General features: G+C 41.0%; 2 protein-coding genes across 6 annotated transcripts in view; one reads left to right on the top strand and one right to left on the bottom strand.

Annotated features, from left to right (window-relative positions):
• The window catches only part of HCFC2 (host cell factor C2), a 106,593-nt gene extending 103,084 nt beyond the window's left edge, over nucleotides 1–3,509 (top strand). For all 5 annotated transcript variants that reach the window (XM_030214418.1, XM_030214417.1, XM_030214415.1 and 2 more), the window contains one exon: nucleotides 615–3,509. The gene's annotated coding sequence lies outside the window, so the exon portion shown is untranslated. The remainder of the gene's footprint in view (nucleotides 1–614) is intronic.
• Nucleotides 3,510–12,378: 8,869 nt separating this feature from the next.
• The window catches only part of NFYB (nuclear transcription factor Y subunit beta), a 57,432-nt gene continuing 45,594 nt past the window's right edge, over nucleotides 12,379–24,216 (bottom strand). Inside the window, exons 6-7 of the mRNA XM_030214952.1 lie at nucleotides 23,125–23,204; nucleotides 12,379–12,956 (exon numbers count right to left, since the gene is read on the bottom strand). Coding sequence (XP_030070812.1) covers nucleotides 12,924–12,956; nucleotides 23,125–23,204 — 113 coding nt within the window. The 3' untranslated portion in view covers nucleotides 12,379–12,923. The remainder of the gene's footprint in view (nucleotides 12,957–23,124; nucleotides 23,205–24,216) is intronic.

Raw genomic sequence — 24,216 nt, 5'->3', positions numbered from 1 at the left:
CCTATCCCAATACAACATTTTGTACCTATCCCGTACCGGATTTGGCGAATGCCTTCACAGTATTATGTAAGCCACATTGAGCCTGCAAATATGTGGGAAAATGTGGGATACAAATGTAACAAATAATAATAATTTGATATTTGTGGTACAATAAAATCATATTAGCTAAGACTATTACTTGTATAATTATATTTTAAAAAAAGGTATGCATATTCATTGTAGATATCCTGAAAACCTGACTACCTGGGTTTCCCACAGGGCAGATTTGGGAATCACTTCCCTACACTTTTCCTTAAGTATTGCTGCAAATTCCATAGAGACTAATACATGTGGAAATTGCTCCTTTGAAAATCAAGGTGTAAAAAATAATAAAATAGTGAACCTAATTTTAATTGTCGGAGACACATTTCTGCTGAGAGGGAGGGTAAATGAGTTGCAAAAAATCTTAGCAGTACAGAGGAATGCTGTGGTGATCTTTTCTTGATTTTTCATGGTTTCTAAATAGACTACCTGTAACATGTTAGCTATATGGATGAACAAATTTGTAACTTGCTTGAATTTGCAATCAGGCACAATTAAAACTGAAAATGAATGAATTGTGTGTTCTTTTGCAGCAGTGAAATCAAGGCAAACTAGAAACACCATAGGAAGATGCAAGTTAAGAAGACAGATGTCTCTTACATTTGTAATATTTTGTAAATTGAAAATGTTTATTTTTGCATTGTGGTTCTTGGAAATCTTATTGTATACACTTTTCTTTTTTAGATATAAGCATTAGAAATTTCATACTCAAGTTAAATTACATGGCACTGATTCTATTTATAGTATATCAAATACTGATCAACTACAACCATTTTTTTTGTTTAGAAATATTTCAGTTAGCAGTGTCATCCTGTGTTACACCTGGCATTTTTAGCAATAATATGTTAAAGGAGACTGTCCCTGATTTGAAAATTGAGTGTGTTTAAGATAAAACTGTGCAATAATCCCAAGCACACTAATAACTGCACTTTTTTTTTAAACTACCACACAGGGATCAGTTTTCCAGGTTAACTACAGAACATTACTTTTAAAGTGTCCTGAAGTTGCACAGATTCTGTGGAATTCACATTTTATTTGTAGAAAAAAGTATGCGTGAGTGTGTGTGTGTGTTTCCAGCAAGTAATTTAAAAGGTACAGAGTATTTTAATATATGCTTTTAAAAAAAGAAAAAAAAAGAATTTTCTACCATTTTTATCAGATATCTCCCAAGTTTTCCAGATACATTACCTTACCTTGCAGATATGTAAAATGTAAGATTGTGTTTCCAATGCAAATACATAAAAATACAAAAATGAAAGCTCCTAAAAAGTGATATAATGCACTGCCGGTGTTTTGGGATTACCGTTACAGATTTGAGAGGTGTAGAATTTAGATTTCTAAAACCATGCTCGATAAAATGTTTTATTTCCGTATCCTCACTCCAGCACTTCTAAGCTTTCCTTTTTACCTGTAGTTTCCAATAAGCCTCCACTGTAAGGGCCAGTGACTATAGAGATGTTTAGTGGGGGATGGTGGAGAAGCCTCCTGTCCTCTGTACACATGTGCAAATCTTGTTGCAGTTACCTCCTTCAAATAAGTGAATGCTATCTCGTTTTTCTCCCTGACCTGTACAGTAGGAGCGTAAAGTAGGACTTGGGTGTTTACTAAGCTGTGTAACATGGGAATTAACATGTGCTAACAGTTAATATTTGGCAACATGCAGTCATTCCTATGTTGATTAAGTGGGAGGGAGTTGAGACGGTGCTTTACAGTTAGTTATTGCACATTTATTGTTACAGGTAAAATGGAGCAGTCAGTTCCACCTCAAAAAGTGTATCTAACTGCCATGCAGTTGACATGCTGTTCAAGTGCAATAAAACTAAGCTAAACTAGTGATTTTCTTCATGGACAAATAGGGAATATGCCACCACATGCATGGGTGATGACGTCCCCAGCAGCTCTCCTTCCAAAGCTCTGGACAGCCCATACGAGGGCCTCCTGAGCATGCTTAGGTGTAACGGTGCCCTGTTGGCTCATTTATGGCAGGGTAAGAGGGGGTGGGATTGCGTACCTGCATTCTCATGTCCACAGAGGACCCCTAAATAAACAATCTCACTTTTCTCTGTATAAACTGAATGAGAAAATACTGGGGACATCTACAACAGTTAACACAGACGTTTTGCAATTATCCACAAGGTAACTTGATAACCTTACTACGCTTTAGTAAATAGGCTCTGAGGACTTCAGTAAGCTTTAAATATTTTCACACCATCTGCTTAGTTCAATGCTGGCAGCTGTTTAATTTAAAAGCAGAGATACTAGCAAATTATATTTAGATAATTAAGCTGGGAGTTAATATTTTTCTTTCTAAATTCATTATATGGGACATGGCAAAGCAAATTGAAGTGCTTGCTTTTTACATGCATGGATGTCTCTTAGGAATCTGAAAAGTAGATACAGAGAAGGGAATTTTTAAATCGTTGTGGAGATAATAAAATGTGCACAGTACGTCCTTCAAAGAGGAGACTTTTAAGACCCAAAGAGGCAATTTGATACCTTAAGCACTTTAGCTAATTTTGACACTTTACCTTGCGTGGCATTGCATGGAGTTATACAGCTGTAGTACTTGCACCCCTTCTGTAGCTCATCAAAGTCTAGCCTGTCTTTTTATATTCATCGGTGCCTATTCCTCCATATATCGAAAGATATATTGGCTCTTACAAATAACCAGAGGCACAATATGTAATGAACAATTTTGCATATATATAAAGCTGGGGCTTTTTTTCACAGTGCTGATTTTATGCCAGAGCACACCAGATTGCTGACCTGGAACCTTTTATGAATTTTCTTCCTTTTCCCCCTGTTGGCTCTGACCTGGTACTTTGTTTTTTTTAATTACCACTGCTTTTCCACATGAAGATCTCTTAAACATGTGACAGTGTCACTGTATAATACCTTTTATATTTGTCTGTGGCTTGCCACATATGAAAAGTAAATAAGATGACATGTACCACGTGAAGAGCTGTGCTGTGGCAGCATATTCTCTCACCTGCTTCCTCCAGCACTGAGAGTTTGAGACAAAGCCCTAGGAAAGGAGTTTGAAAGAGTGAGCATTTGGAAAGCTGGGACATTTTTTTTTCTTGTGTAGTAAATAAGAATCTTCCCTGTTAAGCTCATGGACTCACTCCCCTCCCCCCTCCCAAAAAAGTATAATTGACAGTACATACATTTGATATTGGTTCTAACTGGATTGGAAGTTCAGGTTGGGTCAATCTTAACAAAACCACCTCATGAATGGGCTACAAACAACTAGTATGTTCTCACCCATAGGTGTCCAGATTGTACAGTGGCTGGGACTAACTGCCCCAGGGGGTAGGAAATGCTACTTTTGCAGCATCCTCTTCCTGGAGCAGAAGCCTAATGGCTAGTGCAGTGGCCTGAGAACAAGGGATGCTGCGTTGAATTTCCTCTGCAGCTCCTTGTGACTCTGGGCAAGTCACCTAACCCTACTTTTCCCCTGCTACAAAATAAATACCTGTGTATAATACCTAATCTCAGAAAGGTGGTATATCAAATCCAGCAAAAAGAATTGTGTGCACACTGGTATCGGCCCATCAGACCAATTGGATTTTTCCCCACCTTACAGTTTAATCAAAACCATACCTCAAGCCTTCATTTTCCCCTATTCTCTTCAAACTTGCTTTTTTCCATTCACTGCACTTGGGCTGTGTCTGGGACTCTGCCATCATGAATCCGAAATCTGGCCATTAGTATCACTGTTGCATGGTACTGACCTCTTTTCCTCCCAGGCCCTGTGAATGCTGTTCCAAATCATCCCTGGCCAACCCAAGGAAAAGAAGACTCGCGTCTACTGTGTTACACAGCATTGCCACTGAACTGACCCAATTAAACTTCTGTTTTAATTTTTTCTTTTAGGTGGTTAACCCTCACCAGCTAAAAGACACATACAAAGAGCATTATTGTACTGAAATAATTTTTTTCTGTACCTTGAAATGTCTCTTTAATGCCCGCTTGCTTGGTCTTCCTGTATAACCTTTCAGTTGGTGCTGCATATTCCTAATTTTTATCCATCAACAGTTGCTATGTTTAGTTTGAATAATCTGTTTGTTAAAAAAATGTACCAGTTCCCCATTCTAAGGGAGCTGATTCTCAATAAAAATGTTTATGTATAATGTCTTTCATGAATATAAAAGGCTTTGGTAACTTTTGAGATCATTTCTTGTACAACTGATTATACTATTTATCAAGTCTCTGGCTATCGTGACAATGGTACTGTATATTGTAGCAAACAGCCTGTTGTGCTCCTGATATTATAGCTCAGATTTACTAAGAGGTTTTGTAGAATTTTGTGTGTATAGGAGAACCCCTTAGTAAATCAGGTTCTATATATTTTTATGTGAACATAACAAATTTGTTTTCCTGTTTAATGTTTGTGTAAAAAATATTTGATATTGTCTGTATGTGACACTTTTCATTAAACATTACTGTCCTTGACCTTGTGTCTCTTAGAAACGACTATTTAGAAGACTAATCTACAACGGTAAAAAGAATGTAATTTGACCCAGTGAAGAAATTCTTGAAAAGTGTGAGCTTGGTGAAAGCAAAGATGTTGTGTGGGGTTTACACATTTCTTTCAAAATAGTTTCATACCACTTTATACCAAAGTTGAAACTATTTTTGTTCCTACTGACTTTATTTAAATAAATGTAAGGGTTAAAATGAAAAGTAATGGCTCTACCGCCATAATTCATCAACAGATGGCAACACTAATGTACCACACATGCTCATTTGTTCTTTGAAATCTCATCCTTCACACAGAGTTTTCATCAATTGAGGGAAAAATGCTGTTTGGCTATTGCTCGTGAAATGTAAGCATGCAGTGAACACTCTTCGATGTGATTTAAGCAATGTGCTGTGATAGAATCTGACTGTTGAAGGTGCCCCTCCAATTGAAATTCACTGCTGAATGCAGGTTGTTTATGGTGATGACTGTGTTGACATGATTACTGTGTGTCACTAGGCCAAAAAAATGCAAAGATTGTGGAATGGGAAGGGCCAATTTATGTGACACAGGCAGCTCCTTGTGACTCTGGGCAAGTCACTTAACCCTCCATTGCCCCATGTAAGCCGCATTGAGCCTGCCATGAGTGGGAAAGCGCGGGGTACAAATGTAACAAAAAAAAAAAAAAAAAAAGTGGATGACCCTTGACAGCAAAGGACAAGTCTTGCATGAGAGGTTGATGAACTCATAAAGGGCAATGGGAGGATCACTCAAAGCATTAAATTGCAACCCTTCTTTGATGGAACTATTGAGAAGAGTTCGGAAGCACCAGAAGGAAATTTTTGTGTGATGTAACACTAGTCCTCACACAGCATGAAACACCATAGAGGTCACATATTACCCATCCACCATACAGACCAGGCTTGTGGCTTCCATTAGTTTTCATTTAACCTATGTACAAAGGATTTTAACTTGTATATACAATTTTCAAACATATCTGGCCTTTGGTAGAAGAGATTCCATGAGGGTTCCAGTAGGATTGATGTCCTAATTCAGCCATGGCCTCTGAAGTCATCTTTACATTTTTCTTCCACAGCCATTTATTGGCCAACTTGTAAGATGTATTAGTCATGCAGGTTGCTGTGGATTGGCCCAGTTGTGCATAGAATGTGGACCTCGATAATCTAAGAGCAGGGGAATCCTTTCCTCTTGGTTATGGTATGGTTTAGTTATAATGGAAGACTTGAAGGTGACTCCCTCTCCACCACTCATCTATCCACCATATGTATTCAATTGTTAGAATGTTCTTATAATAGCTCAAGGAACCTCAGCTGTGCTTGACCAAAGGAGACTCACTGTATAGACTAGATTTCAAGGACTCTCATCTATATTCCAGTTCATGCCAGCTGCAGGCACTATCTTCATGTCACCCTGCAGAAAACAAAAGTTACCTGTATCAGGTATTCTCACGGGTGGGTGACATCATCTGATGGAGCTTGGTGCAGATGCTGACTAGAATATAGATATTTAAAGAAAATTCTAGTGTCCCCCTCAGGTAATATAACTAAAGGAATACAGCTCCTAGGGGAGGGTTTGTGAAAATACCTGGCCTTTACTCTGAGAACACCTGCTACAGGTGCATAACTTCACTTTCTCCAGGGACAAGCAGGCCCAGTTGTATCCTCACATGTGGGAAATACCTTGCTGCCATTTTTACCTAGAACAACCACCCTAGGACAATAGGGACTCAATGTCGAGGTCTTCAATTCAATTAACCTGAAACCATGTGTGTGTGTGTGTGTGTGTGTGTGTGCATATATATACAGTGGTGGAAATAAGTATTTGATCCCTTGCTGATTTTGTAAGTTTGCCCACTGACAAAGACATGAGCAGCCCATAATTGAAGGGTAGGTTATTGGTAACAGTGAGAGATAGCACATCACAAATTAAATCCGGAAAATCACATTGTGGAAAGTATATGAGTTTATTTGCATTCTGCAGAGGGAAATAAGTATTTAATCCCTCTGGCAAACAAGACCTAATACTTGGTGGCAAAACCCTTGTTGGCAAGCACAGCGGTCAGATGTCTTCTGTAGTTGATGATGAGGTTTGCACACATGTCAGGAGGAATTTTGGTCCACTCCTCTTTGCAGATCATCTCTAAATCATTAAGAGTTCTGGGCTGTCGCTTGGCAACTTGCAGCTTCAGCTCCCTCCATAAGTTTTCAATGGGATTAAGGTCTGGTGACTGGCTAGGCCACTCCATGACCCTAATGTGCTTCTTCCTGAGCCACTCCTTTGTTGCCTTGGCTGTATGTTTTGGGTCATTGTCGTGCTGGAAGACCCAGCCACGACCCATTTTTAAGGCCCTGGCGGAGGGAAGGAGGTTGTCACTCAGAATTGTACGGTACATGGCCCCATCCATTCTCCCATTGATGCGGTGAAGTAGTCCTGTGCCCTTAGCAGAGAAACACCCCCAAAACATAACATTTCCACCTCCATGCTTGACAGTGGGGACGGTGTTCTTTGGGTCATAGGCAGCATTTCTCTTCCTCCAAACACGGCGAGTTGAGTTCATGCCAAAGAGCTCAATTTTTGTCTCATCTGACCACAGGACCTTCTCCCAATCACTCTCGGCATCATCCAGGTGTTCACTGGCAAACTTCAGACGGGCCGTCACATGTGCCTTCCGGAGCAGGGGGACCTTGCGGGCACTGCAGGATTGCAATCCGTTATGTTGTAATGTGTTCCCAATGGTTTTCGTGGTGACAGTGGTCCCAGCTGCCTTGAGATCATTGACAAGTTCCCCCCTTGTAGTTGTAGGCTGATTTCTAACCTTCCTCATGATCAAGGATACCCCACGAGGTGAGATTTTGCGTGGAGCCCCAGATCTTTGTCGATTGACAGTCATTTTGTACTTCTTCCATTTTCTTACTATGGCACCAACAGTTGTCTCCTTCTCGCCCAGCGTCTTACTGATGGTTTTGTAGCCCATTCCAGCCTTGTGCAGGTGTATGATCTTGTCCCTGACATCCTTAGACAGCTCCTTGCTCTTGGCCATTTTGTAGAGGTTAGAGTCTGACTGATTCACTGAGTCTGTGGACAGGTGTCTTTCATACAGGCGACCATTGCCGACAGCTGTCTGTCATGCAGGTAACGAGTTGATTTGGAGCATCTACCTGGTCTGTAGGGGCCAGATCTCTTACTGGTTGGTGGGGGATCAAATACTTATTTCCCTCTGCAGAATGCAAATAAATTCATATACTTTCCACAATGTGATTTTCCGGATTTAATTTGTGATGTGCTATCTCTCACTGTTACCAATAACCTACCATTCAATTATGGGCTGCTCATGTCTTTGTCAGTGGGCAAACTTACAAAATCAGCAAGGGATCAAATACTTATTTCCACCACTGTATATATCCGGCTAGCATTGGAGACTTTAGCAAGGGCTGTTTCAGTTGAACGAAGAGGGCAAATGCCAGATTGAAGTGGATGAAGCATAGTTTGAGAAGTCACGAGATTGGCAATGAACAACACGTTCAAGTAGCTTGAATAGAAAAGGGAGGAGGGAGATGGGGTGATAGTTGGAAGGACAGGTATGCACCAATTAAGGTTTTTGAGGAGAGGTGCGACTACGGCATGTTTGAAGGCATCAGGAACAGTCACAGTGGAACATGAAAGATTGAGGATATGACAGTAGGAGAGATAGTGCTAAGTAGATGGGTGGGAATAGGATCAGAGGAACAGGTAGCTAGTTTTGAGGAGGAAAGAAAATGTGCAGTTTCCTCTTTAGTGATTTCAGATAAGGACAAAAAGGAGGCACGGGTTGAGAGAATGGACTGAGGGAAGGAGAAGTGACTTGGTTGAGAATTCAAGGTTAATCTTGTGAACCTTATCATGAAAAGTACTCAGCCAGAGTCTGGGGAGAAAGTGGAGGTTATGGCTTTTTTAGGAGAGAGTCCAAGGTGGCAAAGAGATGTTGAGGGTTTGAGCCAAGAGAGTTTGTCAACTGGATGTAGTAGTCCTGTTTGGCAAGTGAAAGAGCAGACTGGAAGGAGGTCAGAAAGAATTAGAAATGTATGAAGTCAGCATGGGCACGGACTTTCAGCCAAAAGTGTTCGGCAGATCGAGCACAGGAACGTAGCTAGCGGATTCTAGAGGTCAGCCAGGGGTTTGGTATGCATTACAGAACGGGGAATGGGAGGAGTGAGAGAATAGTATTATAGGAAGAGACAGCCTCATTGTCAGACTTGGATAACAGTGGTTGAGAAGAGGTTTCAAACAGTGGAGGACAGAGTAGAGTCAATAGCCTGAAGATTCTCTGATTTTTTTTTTTTGGGGGGGGGGGGGGGGGAAGAAGAGTGTTTGTGATGGTTAGGGAGAAGAGTTGAGGCTCAGAAACTGAGCAGTTGGAGAAGATGATCAAAACAGTGACTATTGTGGTGAGTAGGGGTAGTGGAGCACAGTTGAAGATTGATGTTAAAACAAGGAACTAAGAAGCTTAAGAGTCAGAGGGATCATCAACATGAATGTTAAAATCCCCAAGCATGAGGGAAGGAGATGAAGGTTCAAGAAAGAAGGAAAGCCAGGAGTCAAAGTCAGTGAGAAAGGAAGAAAGGGACTTATCAGGAGTTTGATAAACGACTGCTACTTGGAGAGGTAGAGGAGTGAATAGACGGATGAAGTGGACTTTGAGGGAAGAAAAATAGACTGCTTCAGTTATAGGTCATAAATTTTTATAATGTGCAAAGTCATTAACACTCCCAACATGTGCATAGTGAAAGTCCTAAATCTATCTTCAAAAAATGGCAGTATAGAACTTATTGAATAGTAAAGAAAAAAAAAAGCTTTTTATATATGTAATTGCTAGGGGGATCTCCGTTTCACCATCAGGCTTCAGGGGAGAAGTGAAGATTACTGCACAATCCTTGGCCATGACTCTGTAAAGGCAAAATTACCAGTCTGATGGTGAAACGGAGATCCTCTTAGGGACTGAAGACTTACAGTAAGTGCTGCCTATGAATTTCCTCATTCATAAGGCTCCCATTAAGTGCATATAATTTAAATAACATTTGACATTTAATACATATATTGTCCCAAACAGTGTCTCTTCAATAATAAAGCCACAAAAGCTCAGTACTTACGTGGAAACAGAAAAATGCAGGCAGATAAAGACCATATGGGCTATCCATCCATGCCATCTACTCTTCCTTTCGCTCCCTTAGAAATCCTATGCATTGGGCGCAAGCTCTCTTGAATTCAGATACTGTTTTTGTCTCCACCACTTCCACTGTGAGGCCATTCCATTAATTCACCACCCTTTCCTTGAAAAAGTATTTCCTTGTGTTACTTCTGAGTCTATCCCCTTTCACCTTATTCCACAGCTTCCCTTCAATTGAAAGAGGCTCAGCCCTTGTGCATTTATTTGCCACATAGGTATTTAAACGTATATCTCCCCCTCTCCCACCTTTCTTCCAAAGTATACATATTAAAATTTTTAAGTCTGTCCCCTTAAGCTTTTTAATGAAGACCACTGACTGTTTTCATAGTCGCCCTCAGGAGTAAATTGTTGCTACAAACACCACAGTGATAGCCATGTGCTGCTGTAATAGCTTCCCTTAGAAAATGTGGTACCTGATCTTCAGGCTGTGGCACAAAGTGACTAAGATATTAATGCAGGGCATGCATGGCTCCCAGCGCTGATTACTGGGGTATGACTGCTGACTTAGACATTAACCAGGCACTGAATATCAGCCAGTGCCTGATTAATGATGCATAAAATTAGGACAGCTGTTTTGCCGTCCTAGCTTTATGCCGTTACTTAGTTGCTGCTCCATACTAACTCCACCCCCACACTGCCTACAAACTAGCCGGTTTCAGCATAGGTGGTTAGAGGGGATAGTCAGTGGCACTATCTGGTTAAGTACCACTGAATATCCCCAGATAGCCCCGCCCAAGCGATTTAAATGGCCAGGAGTCTCTTCTGCTTATTTAAATTGCTTTGAATATCAACCCCCATGGTTTATAGATGTGTTTCACTTAAGTAATAGTGTCATTTGAGGAAAGTTCAATCTGTCCACTATCTGTTAGGGGAGCTATTACAGCAGTACATGGATATTGCTGTGATGTTTACATCAACACTATATTAGATCATTAAGGGGTCCTTTTAGAAAGCTGCATTAAAAATTGGCCCTAGCGTGCCCTTACGTGGGTCTTTCCCACGTGCTAAAGTCACTTTTACCACAGCAGTAAAAACCCAAATTTTCTATTTTTCATTAATGGCCAAGTGCTAATGTTGGAATTACCATGCAACCATTTTTTTAAATGACTGTGGGAGTACTTACCCCCACACATTTTATAGGCAGTAACGGCTCCTACATTATTTGTGCTCTAATCAGCATGTAGTAACAGCATGCATTAACGCAGGAATTCTCTGTCTTCTCAAAAAAAAAAAAAAATAAGCATGGTTAGCACATGGACATCCTAAAATTAACATGGAACGTGTTAGTGCCTAAAGCAGCTTAGTAAAAGGACAAGTAACTGACCGTCTTATTGGATTGATGATTTATATGTAGTAACCCACTGTGCCCAGTATCTGTATCCTAACAGAGACTGGAGTTTGTGACTTATTTCATACACTGGTTTCTGTGAAACACGTATTGTGTTTCCAGTGTTTAGGGGATTTCATACAGATTTTAGAAATGTTTGACATCAAAAGGAATTTCAGCACAGATTATATAGGTTATCACATCTGTTTTCTTTTTTTGTTCAGATATCTTAATTCCCCAACAGACAAGTTGAAAAGTGCAGTGTGGCACACTAGCATGTTTTCCTTTTCCTCCAAACTAAGCCATCTCTCCCCTTCTCTGAAACTAGTAACATAAGTACATAACAATAATATTTGTATACATGAAGTTCTAAGTAATTCATTTGCCATACTCTTATTTACAAAAACAGGGGGAGTATCTTTAATGTTGTGTTATTATATAGCTTAAGATTTACAGTATACCTTAAAGAGTGGAGGTAACCTGCACGTTCTGCACAGCATTGCAGGAGGTACAACTCTAACCACCTTGCCAGGCAGTCTGTTACTTTACTATAAATCCTTTTAATTTTCAAGCAACCTTGCAAAGAGGTCCACTATAGAATCACAAGCATTCCCAAGAATAGTTCTTACTAGACACAGAACAAGAACCAGGTAGCATTTATTGCAATGATAGAAAAAGGACAGGAAAGCAAGCCTGAATCTGCAATCGTTTTCACATAATACAGGTGCCCTGATTTGTGAAGTCTCTTTTAACATTGGGGAAAACTTTTTAATTAATCAAGCCTGCAGAGTGTAGGGTTGATACCAAAGCACACGAAAAATGTCTCACCTACAAAAAGAAAACGATAGGATAGGTGGTTTGTTCTCCTTAAAGGAAATACAATTATTCTACCAAACTAGGGAAAAAAATAAAAACAATTTTTATATAGAAGAAAATTATTTTGAAACATATATAAAACAACTTTTATATACATTTTCTTCCAGTTATGAATATACACAAAATATCATTACTAGCTTACAGTAATAATTATTAGCTAATTCAAAATAAAAGACCATCATGAACCATCGCACTGAGCAACACCTGGAAGATACTATACAATGTCTGAGCTACTGCAGATACAGCCCTTTCACTTTGAATGAGCTGTGTTTGCATTGCCACACAACTTAGTAAACAGGGGGGTTTGTTTCCTGGCACTGAAAATGTAAACAACCTCTGGCAAATTAATTTGCCCTGGACTATATAGCCCTAACATTATAATGAAATATATAATAATCGAGTCCCAAGTGTCTTAAAAAGTGACTTTAATAAATACATTAACAATTAAAACTTAGCTAAGACTTCTCCATGCAAGACTAAATTATATACTGTATAACCAAAATTAATTCCATTTTTAGGAAGGCAAACTTGCATTTATGTACCCTATATTTTTATTAAAAGGGTAAACATCTTGAAGTAAACCCAACATATTTGAATTACAAAAAGTTACATGATTCAATACGAAAATAAGAAACTGTCTTAAATCTCAGACAGTAGTAAGTCAGCAATTTACAATACATACAAGAGTCCGAGTAATAAACTCTTATACAAAAACAAAAAATATTTCAACTAATATATTTAAAATCCAAGTTGTCTTAAAATCAATGAAAACCATTTTTCAAGTTGGAATTTATTCCTCGATCAGTCAAGCCTCAAGAAGCTACATTACGGCTATTTATTATACAAAAGAGAGAATCCTCTGCACCAGTTGTCACAGATGTCCTCATTCAGGAATTGTACAGCTTTTGTCCTGTCTCTCCCATTTTTTAGGTGGGTTCAGGTTTTTCTTCAAATTATGAGAACTGAATTTGTTGAACGCCAGAAATCTGAAATAAAACACCATGACATTAGTGACAGAAAAGAGCAGCAATGTTGCTTAAAAAGGTTCTTGTCCCCTTTTCATAACCAGTGTAATGTTTGGTCAGAATTTCATATGGTAACTGAACTATCCATATAACTCACTCTGAAAAGGTTTATATTAAGAAGAAAAAGGTAGAGAATTCCTGACCAAAGCGATGGCAGCCCTGATTTACCAGCAGAAATGCAGTTTGAGTGCTTAAAAACACTACCGAAATCAGAGCAACATGAAAGTCAGTACAATATAAGTAATGAAACAATGCAACTTCTGATAGCATTCTAATAAGAAAAGCTTAACTTCAGTCTTATGCTGCAATGAAATGGATTTTTTTAATCTTCCAAAAATAGCTCAATATACAACACAATAAAAAACCTCATAAATTGACAGATACCCCCTCTCTAAATCTTAATAGCAGACATTTAAAACAGCTAGCTCTAATCTTAGTTGTGCAACTTTCCTTAAAACCAAATAGCTATTTTTTTGATAATTTAAAGGTATGATCTGACAGCTCTAGGTGAGGCTGCCTCCTTGATTAGTATGTCCAGCGATAATCTCTTGCTTTACAAAAATCAGGTAAATAGTGCAAACACAGCAGCCTGAATGTTTATGGAGTGAATGCCTAGTAACAGGTGTTTGTGACAGCAGGATAAATCATACACATGCAAATGTGACATCCCATGGCACAGATACAGATGTGTTTTTTTTTTTTCTGAGCATATGCTTTCAGGTAGGCAGGTATCTACTGTCGTTGGAGAACCCCTGTTACCGGCAAGGAAGTTTGCTTACTCTACTTAAAAGCATTATAAATCAGTTTGACAACAAGGGAATCTTAACAGCTCAGGGCTATATTTTTACCTTTAGCTTCTGAATTTTTAGGAAACCTGGATAGAAATTATACAGGAAGTTGTCTTAATTTAAAAGACAATTGCTTGGTTTTCAGGCAGTGGCCCGAGAACCAGGTTGGATTCCCACTGAGCAACTTGCGACTCTGGGCAAGTCACTTAACCCTTCCATTGCCCCAGGTACAAAACAAGTACCTGTATATATGTAAACCACTTTGACTGTAACCGCAGAAAGGCAGTATATCAAGTCCTATCCCCTTTAAGAAGTATTGAAACACTGGCTCTCTGAGATATACTGTCTATACAGTAGTGGAACGTAAAGATGTAAATTGAAAACCATACTGCAGTACTACGTATTTCTTCAGTGGAAAGTGACCAGAGATGGGCAACTGCTGTCTCCATTGCTGCTGATATAATTCACCTGAAATGTTTAAAAGCAATCTTGCTATGCACATGCAGGAAATAAGTAGTCTTATAACCCATTTGATAAAATTTTTTAAGCTACTGCAGGTTCTACCTTGTTAGAATTAAAGGGTATAAGGAATCCGATGGATTGGCAAGGTGGCTGTTATCACGAGGAGAATTCTCAAATCCACTTAAAGTGACAAACTGATTCCAATACAGAATAAACATCACACCTATGTATCAGTAAAAGATGTTATTCTTGACCAGAACTAATTTTATCAAAGAAATCAGTTTTTTGGACTTTTCTCATGGAGAAATTAAGGGAATGGGGATGGGACTTGATATACCGCCTTCTGTGGTTACAATCAAAGCGGTTTACATTTTATATACAGGTATTTATTTTGTACCTAGAGCAATGGAAGATTAAGTTACTTGCCTAGAGTCAAAGGGAGCTACAGGTATTACCTGATTATTTTCTTTCTATTAGTCTTTCCCACTATTCCAGAACGTGTGGGATAGTTGTGCCCATCAACCAGCAGGTGGAGATAGAGAACTGAAAACTGAGCTGAGACATATGTCTCTTGGCATCCAGTCCTGCTCCTCCGTATTTACATAGACAAGCAGTGAGGAGAAACTCAGAATAAACACAACAACCTTAAACTCTTCACTAACCGAACACTAACCAGATGAGCAAACGTGGACCTCTCTCAACTGGACAACTTGTAGAGAACAAGAGATATGCAGGAAGCACCATGCAAGGTGAGTCATTATTTGACCCATTACTTCACACTGACTAAACACCTCAGAAACCTCGGGCAGGCCTCTGGAATAGTGGAAAGGACTAATGGGAAAAAAAAAAAAAGATCAGGTAAGACCTAATTTCTCCTTCCATTACGTAACTTCCCACTATTCCAGAACATGTGGGATGTTCAAAAGGAATTCCTAGCATGGGTGGGATCCTGCTGTTAATGCTCTGTGGGCCGAAGACCCATAACTGGCTTCCGAGTGCACCACGTCTACCCTGTTGTGCTTGCAAATGGAATGCAGTGTCAACTATGTTGCCGCCTTGCAAATATCTGCTGGAGACAGTAAGGTAGCCTCTACCCAGGATGGTGCTGTTTGCCTCGTAAAATGAACCCACAAGGCCTGTGGAGCCTGCTCCCCACAAACAAATAAGCGGACGCAATAGTTTCCTTCAGCCATCTAGCAACTGTGGGCTTGGAAGCCATGAGGCCAAGCCTCTGTTTACCAAAAAGTACAAAGAGTCCCAAGTCCATCTTATGTTTATATCATTTGTAATATAACAAAAGAGAGGGAACGAAGTACAAACTAAAGTCCAAACAAAAAAAACAGCACCACAGGCCTTTAAAAATGGAACACAGTTCTTTAATGAATGAGCTTTGACAAAAAGACCCGACACGGGCCGTGTTTCGGTGACTAGCACCTGCGTCAGGGGTCCCCACGTCTCATATAGTAAAAGCTACAAAGCACCAAGGCACTTTCACTTTCTGTATCCATTTTTAAAGGCCCGTGGTGCTGTTTATATCATTTTTAATGCAAGTTCTAAACAGACCACATCAAAGTAACAAAAAGGCAGTTTCAAACGTGATTTAAAGCATACACAGTGCAACAGTTTTACATTTAAGTTACTTATCCCAAGAACACCCCCTTTTGGTTTGCACTCCTCTCTGCTCCCCCCGCCGATCCCACTCAAGACATTACAAAGCAACATTAGGAAAAGGTCTAGGACTGAAATCCTAGATGTTGAATAAATGACTACGTGCCCTGGGTGGTACAGTGTCCCAAAAGGGTACCCAAGTAGGCTGAAAATAAGAGGTTCAGGTCCCCGAGATAGAAAGACGCCAGATGCAGAGCCTATGTGTAAATCTCTCAGCATCAAGACACGCCACTGTTGAAGCAACAGGGCAGTGGGTAAGAGCCAGCTCTGGAGAATAGACTTGAGAGCAAAATGCACCACCCGGCGCAGAAAACAGCTGCATCCACGGCATCTATGGGAGCCCAATGTGTAAATCCCAAAAAGAAGTTGAGGCATACAAGCCATAGAGACCGACCAAATCTTGGCAAAAAACTGAAGTACACGATGCCAGAGGTCTTGGATGAGAGGACATGACCACAACGTGCACCCTGGGCGTCTGATACTTAGGGCAATGTCCAGGAGAGGCCAGTGCTGCCTGGTGTGCTCTGTAAGGTGTAATGTACATGCATAATGCAAACTTGTATAGTGTTTCTTGATGAAGTGCACAGTCTAAGTAAGCTTTAAGTTTCAGAATAAAAGCCTGTAAATGATCGCTGGTAATGGCAAGATGTAGGTCTGCGCTCCATTGGTGAGACAACCAGCCACAATCAATATCCGGCATGGTGTCCAGATGTTGGTGATGAAATTGTTTAGGGGCCAACAGCTGGGATCCCAAATAAAGGCATCAAAAATAGTCTTCAGTTAGATCTGTCCATTGTAAAAAGCCTATATAATGATGGACCTGCATATACGCACAAATATCTGCATCAAGAAGAGTAAATTTCTATTAAAGATGCAGAAAGGATTTCTTCTTCCCCTCTAAGTCCAGTAATTGCAGCAAATAATAGATACCCTGCTGCTTCCAGTACGCAAAGACATGTGTCTGTGTCCCAGACAGAAGTCCGAGTTATCACAAACTGCCAAGTAAGGTGTGACTTTCATGTCGCTCTGATTTCGGTAGTGTTTTTAAGCACTCAAACTGCATTTCTGCTGGTAAATCAGGGCTGCCATCGCTTTTGGTCAGGAATGCTCTACCTTTTTCTTCTTAATATAAACCTTTTCAGAGAGAGTTATATGGATAGTTCAGTCACCAAATCGGAGAAAAGTTTTCTTCACCCAACGTGTAATTAAACTCTGGAATTCATTGCCGGAGAATGTGGTGAAGGCGGTTAGCTTAGCAGAGTTTAAAAAGGGGTTGGACGGTTTCCTAAAGGACAAGTCCATAAACCGCTACTAAACGGACTTGGAAAAATCCAAAATTCCAGGAATAACATGTATAGAATGTTTGTACATTTGGGAAGCTTGCCAGGTGCCCTTGGCCTGGATTGGCCGCTGTCGTGGACAGGATGCTGGGCTTGATGGGTCTTTTCCCAGTATGGCATTACTTATGTACTTATGTAAAATGCTGATGTCCGACAGATCCACTTTCAGGTGGCTCAGTCAGCTTTAAAGATATGATGATTTTTATAAAGTCCTGTGGGCAATGTCAAACCGTGCAAAATACAACTAAAATGCACTCCTGGAATCAAGTGAGTCTCTAGGTGTGTAAGGGAAAATAATTAGTAGTGGCACATGCCAATAGACACTGCTAAGTATTTGAGATCAAGCAATCCCATCCTCCCAAGTCTCAATGGAGTCTGCAGCACCCTCAGAGGCAACCGAGGTCTTTTGTCCTGCCACAGCAAGTGCCTCAGAATCAGATTTATTCTCTGTTCATCACAGCCCTTCAAAAAGAGAAGTAACATTTGAAAAGTGTATAGCCATTTAGGGGCCAAAATCATATTGAAAACGTGAACATGTACCCAAAGGCTGGCTCCCTATCCGTTTTCGCATCCTGTTCAAACTTCTTCTACTAACCTATAAATGTACTCACTCTGCTGCTCCCCAGTATCTCTCCACACTCGTCCATCCTTACACCCCTTCCCGTGCACTCCGCTCCATGGATAAATCCTTCTTATCTGTTCCCTTCTCCACTACTGCCGACTCCAGACTTCGCGCCTTCTGTCTCACTTCCTGAGCCCCTACGTCTTGCCCCATCCTTGGCCACCTTTAAATCTAGACTGAAAGCCCACCTCTTTAACATTGCTTTTGACTCGTAACCACTCGCCTCCACCTACCCTCCTCTCTTCCTTCCCGTTCACATTAATTGATTTGATTTGCTTACTTTATTTATTTTTTGTCTATTAGATTGTAAGCTCTTTGAGCAGGGACTGTCTTTCTTCTATGTTTGTGCAGCGCTGCGTATACCTTGTAGCGCTATAGAAATGCTAAATAGTAGTAGTAGTAGTAATAGAGGATAGGCCCCCCCCTGAGTTGCAATTTCAGTCGAGTCTCTGCTATCAAGGGCTTAATATTGTAAGCATACAAATTAGTAAGGTCTGCTGGTAAAAAAAAAATACCCAAACAGCTAAGAGCCATGTTTTCCCACTGCAATGGAAAGTCTCCCAGCCAATGATCTTGTACCCCTCTCGGGAGTGGCATTGCCCTAGACTTAGATAGGTTGAGAGAAACCCGAAAGCATCTCATAATGGTGATCATCTGAAGGAGGGCAGGCAGGGACTTCTGTGGCTCGGTCAAAACTACCAGTAAGTCATCCGCAAAAGCCAGTCCCTTGATCTGACAGTCTAATACGTGCACCCCTGAGATCCCTGCATCATTATTCAGGATACAAAGCAGGTAAAGATAAACAAAAGAAGAGAGAGCAGGAACCCCCTGCCTGTGCCCCAACCAATGGGAAAGACAGAGGAATGTCTGCCATTCACAAGAAGTTGCGCCACAAAAAGAAAGCAAATGGCCTGAAGAATTCTGCCTTGGAACCCAAACTGAGAAAGCACTTCAAAGAGTGAAGGCCGGTGAACTTTACTGAATGCTTTCTCTGCATCAAGGCTGACCACAAGGGCCACTGAAGGTGACAGCGGGTCATCATGAAGAGGACCTTGCAAACATTCATAACCAACTAGCGGGCTCGGACAAACCCCCCACCTGCATCTCTTCCATCAGCTGAGGCACTATCTCCCCCAGACGGGCTGCCAAAATTTTGGCAAAACGTTTTAAATCAATATTTACAAGGGAGAGAGGTCTATATGAATCTGTCTGGTCTCAGGGTTTGTTAGGTTTTGGGATGAGTGTAATTAATGCCATATTGGCATGGAAAGGTACTTGCTTCCACCTCTGCTGAAAAATATGATAATAGAGGCCCCAACTGTTGTAATTGAAAGTTTTTATAGAAGTCTCCCGAGAAGCCATACGGCCCCAGGGCCAAGTGATTCCAGAGAGATCTGATAGCATGGAGAAGCTCCTTGGCCTGGAGTGGTTTACTGAGCGACTGTGTCAAAGAGGGAAGAGAGACGACCCATAAGAAGTCAACCATGGCATTAGAAGACGCTGGAGCCCTTGCAGCATAGAGAGAGATGAAGTGATGTAGGAAATTTTTGATTATGCGCTCGTTATTACCTACGAAACCTCCTGCTGGATCCTGCAGTGTGGATAGCCCTAGATCCTCCCCAGGTCTTCACTATATGGAAAAACATCTTTACAGATTTGTTGCCATTTTGGTAGAAACAAAATTTATGATATAGTAAGGAGCAAGTTGTGTGTTTGTGTATCAGGGTATTTAACGCAATTAGAGTGGAATATATCTTTAGTTTCTAAAGTAGGAGATCAACTGAACTGCTTTTTGGCCTTAGACAACTGCGCTTCCAGTTACAGGATGGTAGCAGCTCTCCTAGCATTATGGCGCTAGTGAAAATTATTACCTTGCCACATATGACTACCTTGGCTGTGTCCCAAAACAAACAGGGTTGATCTATGTGTTGACCATTAGTGGTCAGAAAGGTATTTGAGAAAATCTGGGTCTTTTGTTAAGTAAGCAGGGAAGCACCAGGTCCCTGAGGGTTTGTCTTGAGCTGGGGACTCCAGATCCACCCACACAATAGAGTGATCAGACACACCCCCTGGGCCCACAACTGCCGCAAGCACATATTGGAAAAAAGAGAGTTGCAGGAGCATGTAAATCTAAGAGAGACAACATGCCATGGGCCCTGGAAACATGCATATAATCCCACTCTCCTAGGTGAGAGCCGCCATGTGTCCACTAGATTTAGTTTGGAAGCAAAGAACGAGAGAACTCCCTTACCCGGCCCCCTAGCACCCTCATTGGGAGAGTACCCCGAGCAATCTAGTGCGCTTTCCATAACTAGGTTTGTGTCCCTCATATGATCAAATTTTGTTGATGGTAGGGGAGCAATTTGTACAGTAAAGATGGGTGGAATTGTTTATCAAAGTGGGTGGGACGATAAGAGTACTAAGAGGTGGATTTCCTGATCTTGTAACCAGTAGATAATGGCCCTTGTCATCCTTAAAAATAAGCTCTGCACGATAGCTGAGTGATCTGCAAAATAAGATTGCAACTCCTCCCCTTCTACTCATAGAGGAGGCAAAAAACACCTCCCCTACTCATTGCCTCTTTAATTTAAGGTGTTCACTACCTGTGAGTCTAGTATCCTGGAGCCAACTAAAGGAAAGAAAATTAGCAGGTAAAATCTAATCTCTCCTTCCTGAGCATCCCTCCAGATCAATCCAGACACGTGGGATGTACCAAAGCAGTGTCTCCTATGGGTGGGAAGCAGTCAATACTCTCCCCCTGAATTCTGCACCCTGGCATGCTTAAATGTTTAAATGAAAGTGCCTTATAAAAAGGAATGTAGCAGTAACTACATGGCCATCCTGAAAATATCTTGAGGAGGAATCAGTTGCATGCCACCCATGAAGTTGCTCGACTCCTAGCTGAATGAGCCTTCAACTCTTTAAGAACCTTTCATCCCAAAAGATATATGCTAAAGCAATGGCTTCCTTCATCCACTGCTTTAACACAGACTTTGAGGCATTTTCGCCTTTCCTCTGTACTCAAACAGAACAAATGGTCCGAATGGTGAAACTCCTCTGTTTATTGAAGATCACCACATAATGCTCTCCTAACATCCAGAAAGCACAACCACTTCTGCTTCTTCCCACCCTATCCTGTCCCCCAAGACCAGAAGCAAAATACACTGGTTCACATGGAAGGCTGATACCTCCTTCGAAAAAAGGATGGTATGTGACAAAGCATTACTTTCCTTTGAAAAGGAAAAAACAGGTTTTCTACAGAATAAAGCCTGTAACTCTAAAATAATACCAGCGGAGCAAATAGCCACCAGGAAAATAGTATTCCTCATATCCTTCAACGCCGTCACTCTTCATGGCTTAAAGAGGGCCTGGACTAAGGCCAATAAAGCCAAACTTAAATCCCAAGGAGTTGGGCACCTTGAAGGCCTCAAACAACTCTTCTCAAAAAAATGAACATCCTGATAGAAAGCCAAATGGTTTAACCTTAACCAGATCACAAAAACAAGCCATGCAGAAACCTGTACCTTAAAAGAGGCCAAAGCAAAGCCTTTATTCAAACCATCCTGTAAAAACTCCAAGAGGACTGCAACCATTGAGCATAAAGGTACCACCTCCAACCTGGCTACCCCAGAGCCCAGCTCCTACAGTTAATTCCAAGCTTTAGCCTCCGGCCCCTCAGAAGGTCCTGAACCTGTGTCTGTAACTTGGCCACTCTCTCCTTTCTCAGAAACATTTGTCCCACTTTCATGCTGAACCACAACCCAGGTACATGATCTGAGAGAAACTGCAATTTCCTCTTGACCAAGTTGACCACCCAACCTAATTTCTCCAAGGAACTTGACATGCTTTGCGACTCTCTCACTTTCCTGAAATGATTTCACCCAAATCAACCAATCATCCAGACAGGGATATACCAAAATGCCCGCTCTGTGAAAAACGACTGCCATCACCACAATGACCTTGGAAAAAGGTGTGAGGTGCAGTTGTAAGACCAAAGAGAAAAGCACAGAACTAAAACTGCTGCCCTAAAACCACAAAACGAAAGATGATTGATCATTCAGACAAACTGGGATCTGTAGATATGCTCCTGTCAGATTTAGAAATGTCAATAACTCTCCGAGATGGAACACCACTATAACCAACTGAAGAGTTGCCTTATGAAAACTGGGTACCCTTAAAGCCCTGCTATTTTGATATCCAGGATAGGTTGGAAGGTTCCTTCCTTCTTTGGAAACGGACAGTAAATGGAATATCTTCCAGTTCTTTCTTTCTTCCTTTGGCAGAACAGGGATCTCCGCTTCAAGTTCTACCAGTCTCTGAAATATCTATCCAGCCTCTGACCATGCTCTCCTTTGTCAGAAAGCAACAGGGACGCAGAGGCTAGAGAACTCCAGCATGCCACATACCTATCATGAATGACTTCCAGGGCCCACTGGTCTGAAATAAACTGGACCCAGCTCCAGCAGAACCTGCAAAAGTTACCTCCTACTGCCACTACTGGAGCATGGGTCCCAAAAACCTCATTGGGACCTCTGAGTCTCGTCTGGTCCTTTGATTGCCCCTCTGCCCATACCTAGACTGCTGAGTTCCACTAGCTCTTCCTGGACTTTTTTTCCTGCATTTGCTGGAGACTGAAAAATGCTGCACAGGATACTTATAGGACCACTTTCAAGTCAGTAGTACTCAATCTCCATCTGCTGGTAGTAGTACACCCATGCATCTGAATTGGAGGGATACTAAGGAAGCAAAGGTTAGACTTTGGAAATGAACAGATCTCCCGTATGGCAGTGGGCAGCACTACTATATAGACCAGACTCATTTTTATTCTGGAGTTTTATTCAGATTTGCTGAGGTCTCTAGTTTCAGTCCAGGTGTTATCAGGTGAAATCTTCACTTTATCTTGTGGTCTTTACACTGCAGTGTAATTTAACCAATAATATGATGGAAGTGTTGTAAATTAAATTTGCCACCCGCCTCCATGCAGGTTTGATAGTTTTATAGGAAGAGATCAATTTCACAAATTATGAGATCTGTGAGGGCCTTGACAAAAAAACAAAACAAAAAAACAGCCTTGTCCATGTTTTCAGTAGACAAAGGACTCGTGAAGCTAATTCTCAATACAAAATGCACTGACAGGTTCAAAGGAACTCTATTCCACCAAAATGATCATGCATATTTTGCTCAGAAAGGGGGTACTGCAGTAGTATTTTACAGTGTATAATACTGCAAGTAATGAAAGGAAACAGCACCTGTTGATATGATGTCGTATAAACCATAACATTCTGTTGCTGTCCATCTGTAGTTATTAAACCTGCTGGCAACTGGGTAGCTAAAGAAAGAAAAATTACTTTAGTCAAGAAAATCAGATAAAAACAATATATTTAACTTACTCATATCATACTTTATACATACACTGTACATAAGTCTGTAGATTTCCTTTTTTCTTATTTCTCAATCCCAGTTTGGTTGTGATATTACAGTTTATATTTAACAAATAGGTATGAAAATTTGATTTAACATAAAAATGTCACTTGAAATCGAATGCTGACATTTGAGACTTCCTAGCTTAGTGTTTAAAGAGTTTCATTAATATTTTATGTCTGTGTGCATGCAGGAAGGGCAAAAGGAAGGATTATGCTTAGCTTTATGATACCAGAAGTCATGACTTCTACAATTACACGAGCCTCAAACCTTTTAGCACCAAGTCACAAAGGGGTCTTTCCACTAAGAGGCGCTAATGGATTTAGCCCCCCCCCCCCCTCAACTATTAGCGTGAGCTAAATGCCATACAGCCCATTATATTCCTATTGCCTGCATGATATTTAGTGTGTGCTAAGCAGTAAATCTGTTAGCACACCCTGGGTGTGAAGCCCATCTAAATGAACTCCCTAGCCCAAGTGGGATGCATCTGTCCTCAGAACCTTCTGGGGCTGAGGAATTTGGAATGGAAGTCCCACAGTTGAACTGGATTGAATTGTCCACCAAAGCAGAACCAACTCTGGTGTCACTCGGATAACATCCATTAGGTTCCCCGAGGCTAGACACCACTGGGAAACTAGTGTCCACTGGGCAGTTCTCATGTGAAGATGTGCCATTGGCATAACATGGACAGTGAAGGCCACGTGGCCTAACAACTTCAACATCTTCCGAGCTGTGACCTGTTGGCTGTCTCGGACCTGACTGGCAAAGAGTGGCAAGTGTATCCACCCTCAACACAAGGAGAAAAGCCTGCACCTGCTGTGTGTCTATCAGGTCTCCAATGAACTCCAATTGCTGAATGGGATGGAGATGGGACTTGGGATATTTTAAAATGAACCCTAGTAGCTCTAACACTCGAATAG

The sequence above is a fragment of the Microcaecilia unicolor genome, chromosome 9 (assembly GCF_901765095.1).
Source record: "Microcaecilia unicolor chromosome 9, aMicUni1.1, whole genome shotgun sequence".
In the NCBI taxonomy this organism is placed as follows: Eukaryota; Metazoa; Chordata; class Amphibia; order Gymnophiona; family Siphonopidae; genus Microcaecilia; species Microcaecilia unicolor.
The sequence above is the reverse complement of the archived record's forward strand: the minus strand, read 5'-3'. Positions and strand labels throughout refer to the sequence as shown.